The sequence below is a fragment of the Arachis hypogaea genome, chromosome 7 (assembly GCF_003086295.3).
Source record: "Arachis hypogaea cultivar Tifrunner chromosome 7, arahy.Tifrunner.gnm2.J5K5, whole genome shotgun sequence".
NCBI lineage: Eukaryota > Viridiplantae > Streptophyta > Magnoliopsida > Fabales > Fabaceae > Arachis > Arachis hypogaea.
Window position 1 is genome coordinate 79,884,995 of NC_092042.1, and position 4,350 is coordinate 79,889,344.

General features: G+C 36.2%; 1 protein-coding gene across 1 annotated transcript; it reads left to right on the forward strand.

Annotated features, from left to right (window-relative positions):
- Positions 1–583: 583 nt before the first annotated feature.
- On the forward strand, positions 584–3,789 carry LOC112703623 (protein DJ-1 homolog B). The gene is made up of 8 exons (XM_025755171.2): positions 584–883; positions 973–1,173; positions 1,479–1,628; positions 1,709–1,891; positions 2,476–2,556; positions 2,743–2,943; positions 3,027–3,164; positions 3,451–3,789. Exons 1-8 carry the CDS (start codon positions 749–751, stop codon positions 3,655–3,657), a joined length of 1,296 nt encoding a protein of 431 aa, XP_025610956.1. The 5' UTR covers positions 584–748; the 3' UTR covers positions 3,658–3,789.
- The last annotated feature ends 561 nt before the right edge of the window (positions 3,790–4,350 follow it).

A 4,350-nucleotide genomic window follows, 5' to 3' on the forward strand; every position in this document is an offset into this window, starting at 1 on the left:
AATATTTTTGAAAGTAAAACAATAATTCTTTTATTTTTATGCTTTAATTTGAGAAATGTTAGAGACATCATAATTTATTTTTTTTGTTATTATTTAATTATTAATTTATTTTTTTTAAATTTATTTTTTTTTATCTAATAATTTAATAATATATTTTTATTTTATATTTTTAAATATTAATAATAATTAATTACAAAAATAATAAATTTTAATGACATTTTAATAATTTTTTTTTTATTTTCACTTTATGCACCTCCTCTTAAAAATTGAACATACTACTTTTATTACCAGTTGTTTGGAAATACCCATTTCTTGGGTGAAAAGTGAAGAGCGAAAACCTGCCATGTATCATTATCGTACTCCTAAAAAATCTTACAATAATTTTGTTAACAAAATTACAGTTATTCTGGTTATTTAATATGGTGAATGTTAACAAAATTACAGTTATTCGTCTAAAATATAGCGCCTAATTTATTAAAAAAGACAAAAAATAATATTTAATAAATTTTAAATATTTTATTTTTATATTATATATTTTATTTTTTACTTATAAAAATAAGTTAGACAATTCCATTTAATATTTAGTTATTTACCATGGATGATGAATGAGCATATTTTGGAACGTGGAAGTAGCAGCCACAGCTGAGGATGCACGTGGAGGAGACACGTATACACAACACAGAGACTCATTTTCCGAACACACAGAGTCATCTAGAAGGCTTAAGAATATAGATTATAGAAAGCGCAAATGGCATTGCGTCACTTACGAGTCCTCCCTCACCCACTCACTAACTTCACTCCTAAACTCTCCCCAAACCGTCCCAAACACCGCGTTTGCTTTTCACTCTCCGCTTCCCCAATAATGGCTTCCATCTCTCGAAAGGTAACAAATAAATTATAACAATCCAAACAAAGCCTTAGGCTTCACTCCCTTTATTTACTCATTGTGCTGTTGAAACTTGAAATTGCTAGGTATTAGTTCCGATTGCCGATGGCACCGAGCCTATGGAAGCCGTCATCACCGTCGACGTGCTACGGCGCTCCGGTGCAGACGTCACCGTTGCATCCGCCGGAAATCAGCTCACCGTTCAAGCTCTCCACGGCGTTAAGATCGTAGCTGACGCTGTCGTCTCCGATGTTGCTGACACCACCTTCGACCTCGTCGCTCTACCAGTAACTCTCTCTCTCTCTCTCTCCCTCTCTCTCGCTTGATATTGGATTGGGAGTTGTTACGAGCTGTGATTGTCATGTTTAGTGATCAAATTGGTGGATTAATTGTATTATTGGTGAACATGTTTGGTACTGTGTGCCGTTGTAAACTGAATTGGTTCGTTAATTTTCTTTTTTCTTGTATTTTATATTTGGTTATCAAAATTGGTGGAGTAACATTTATCGGAGACAAATATTTTCAATTTTTGAGTGATTAGTTGGATAACCTTAAGTAATTATCAGTCATTTTATGTTTGTTTTGTGTGCAGGGAGGTGTTCCAGGCGTTGATAATCTTAGAGAATGTGGAGTTCTGGAAAAGTTGGTGAAAAAGCATGTTGAGGATGGACGACTTTATGCTGCAGTGTGTGCTGCTCCTGCTGCAGTACTTGGTCCATGGGGCTTGCTGAAGGGGGTGAAGGTAAAAGCTTGTTGATTCTCTTTGGTTATGTTGCTTATTTTTAAGAATCCAAGATGAATGACTGTGTTATTGTTGGACAGGCAACTTGTTATCCCGCATTTATGGAAAAATTGGCATCTTACACGACAACTGTTGAGTCAAGGGTGCAACTGGATGGCAAAGTTGTGACTAGTCGTGCACCGGGCACGACCATGGAGTTTGGGGTTGCGCTGGTTGAGCAATTATATGGAAAACAGAAAGCTGATGAAGTTGCTGGTCCATTGGTGAGTTTTTCATTCTTGATTATTTTATTCTTTGCAGAGGGAAAAATGTGGAAAAGAAATTCATTCATGATGCTGTACACTTATTACTAGTAGTATGGTTAGCATGATTGCATCTGGGAGTAATTTGGCATTGAACATGGTTGATAAATGGTGATATGGTTTTTGTGAGAAGTTTAGCAAGGTTTTATAAAGTGTTGTCATTTCCACAGCTAGCTCTCTCCAATATGTTCTCTGATATATGGATATTGCAAATGGTTATGGCCTAGGTTCAAGACTTGCATATAATTTGTTATGGGTTGGTCCTCAGAGAAAGAAAGTGAGGAGGAATCAGGTGAGCTTGATGTAGCAAGAAAGTGAGGTTAGGTGGGAGATAGTTATGCTTAGGTGGCATAGGAGAGATGGTATTTTTTTTTTTTTTATGTGGGTGGGGTGTTCCTGCTGTATACCTGCGGAGGGGATTGTGGGGGTTTTTTGGCAAATTTTGTATTGAAAATTGCTGACAATTATGTTTGCTTCATGATGTCATTTTCCCGCTACGATGTTTTCTACCTTCCTCATGGGTATTCTTTTAATTTCACATTCAGGTCATGCGTTCTAATCACAGTGATGAATATGTTTTTGCGGAGCTAAACCCTGTGCAATGGACAACTGAAAATCCTCCCAAGGTGAGGTTTGGGCCTTGACACTGGCTCGGATTCTCAGTGAGTTATCTATGTATGACTAGGGAAAAAAATTGGAATTATCTGTGGAGGACAAAGTACTTTATCTTCATTGGAATTTGAAATTTCTTGATGTGATTGTTACCACAAACAAAGTTTATTAAATGCTATATGCATTTGCACTCTTTTTAGATTCTTGTACCAATTGCTAATGGCTCAGAGGAAATGGAAGCTGTGATCATCATTGATATACTGCGTAGAGCAAAGGCAAATGTTGTGGTAGCTTCTCTTGAGGACAAACTAGAGATTGTTGCATCACGTAACGTCAAACTGGAGGCAGATATGCTCCTTGATGAGGCAGCTAAACTTTCATATGACCTTATTGTATTGCCAGTAAGTGGTCGTCTTGCTTTCTTAGAGCAACTAATTTAGTATGTAGTATTTTGGTTGTCTAAATATATTCCTATCACTTGCAGGGTGGACTTGGTGGTGCTCAAACTTTTGCAAAGTCAGAAACCTTGGTGAGCTTACTGAAAAAGCAGAGGGAAAACAGATATTATGGAGCAATTTGTGCATCCCCAGCCTTGGTCTTGGAGCCTCATGGCTTACTAAAGGTATCTGTTTCCTAGGCCATTGACAATGATATATACATTGATTTTTCTTAGTTACCCCCTATTATCTGAGTTCATGTGGCTTAGTTTTAGTTTTCATTACCCCTAACCCAAGTTATTTTCAAGCCGCCCACAGTGAGAAAGGGATGCATAACAAGATTTCACGTGGCATTTAACTTTCAAATTCATTACTATTCTGCATTTTTATAAAGTGATATATGGGCTTTATTGACTTTACTTGGGTCCCGTTATTAATTTTAGACATGCACATATATTTTATTGAATACAGGGGAAAAAAGCCACGGCATTTCCTGCCTTGTGCAACAAGTTATCAGATCCGAGTGAAGCCGAAAACAGGGTTGTAGTTGATGGCAATCTTGTTACCAGCAGAGGCCCAGGGACTTCTATAGAATTCGCATTAGCTATTGTGGAGAAGCTTTTTGGACGCAAGCTAGGACTAGAACTTGCAAAGACCATAGTGTTTACAAGCCCATAGATAGTGTATTTAAATTACTGTGCTGATGTACTAGAGGTTTGTGTATGAATAATCAATAATGTGAGTCATATCTGAACCCTGAGTGAGGTATAAAACTATAAATAACACGGTGAGAAATGGTTTTGTTAATAACTTTGGTCTTCATCTCATGATTGATTGTCTGAGCATCAAAGAAGGTTCACTTCGTCGTCGTGTATGCTGTAAACTTGACCCATTTCTTCCTTGATCTTTTGTACCGCCGCATTTCCTCTTGTGCAGGTCTAATCCTAAGATTGGGTATGATATTGAAGCTTAGCAAATAAAATTGATGTTGAAATTTAAAATATTAGAACAATTTGAAGTCAACAGTTTCCTAGTTCAAACCTAGTTAAGATCCAAAATTTAATGAGAAGTGTAGAACTACTTTTTTGAAAGAGAAAAAAAAGACTGTGTCAACTCATACATAAGGACTTACGTTAGGTCCATTAACTTACCTAGCCTGTCATATGCCATGTCCAGATGTCCTGAAGACTTGAAGAGCCGATATCCTATAGCAACCACCAACTCTATGACCCTTAAATGCTAACTATTCTTTATTCAAAACCTGTTGTAAAACAAATAAATAAGAAAAAAGATAAATACAAAATAAAAACGTATAAATAGAAGATTTTAGTATTAATATTCATGAATAATATATATATCTTGTAGTGCATA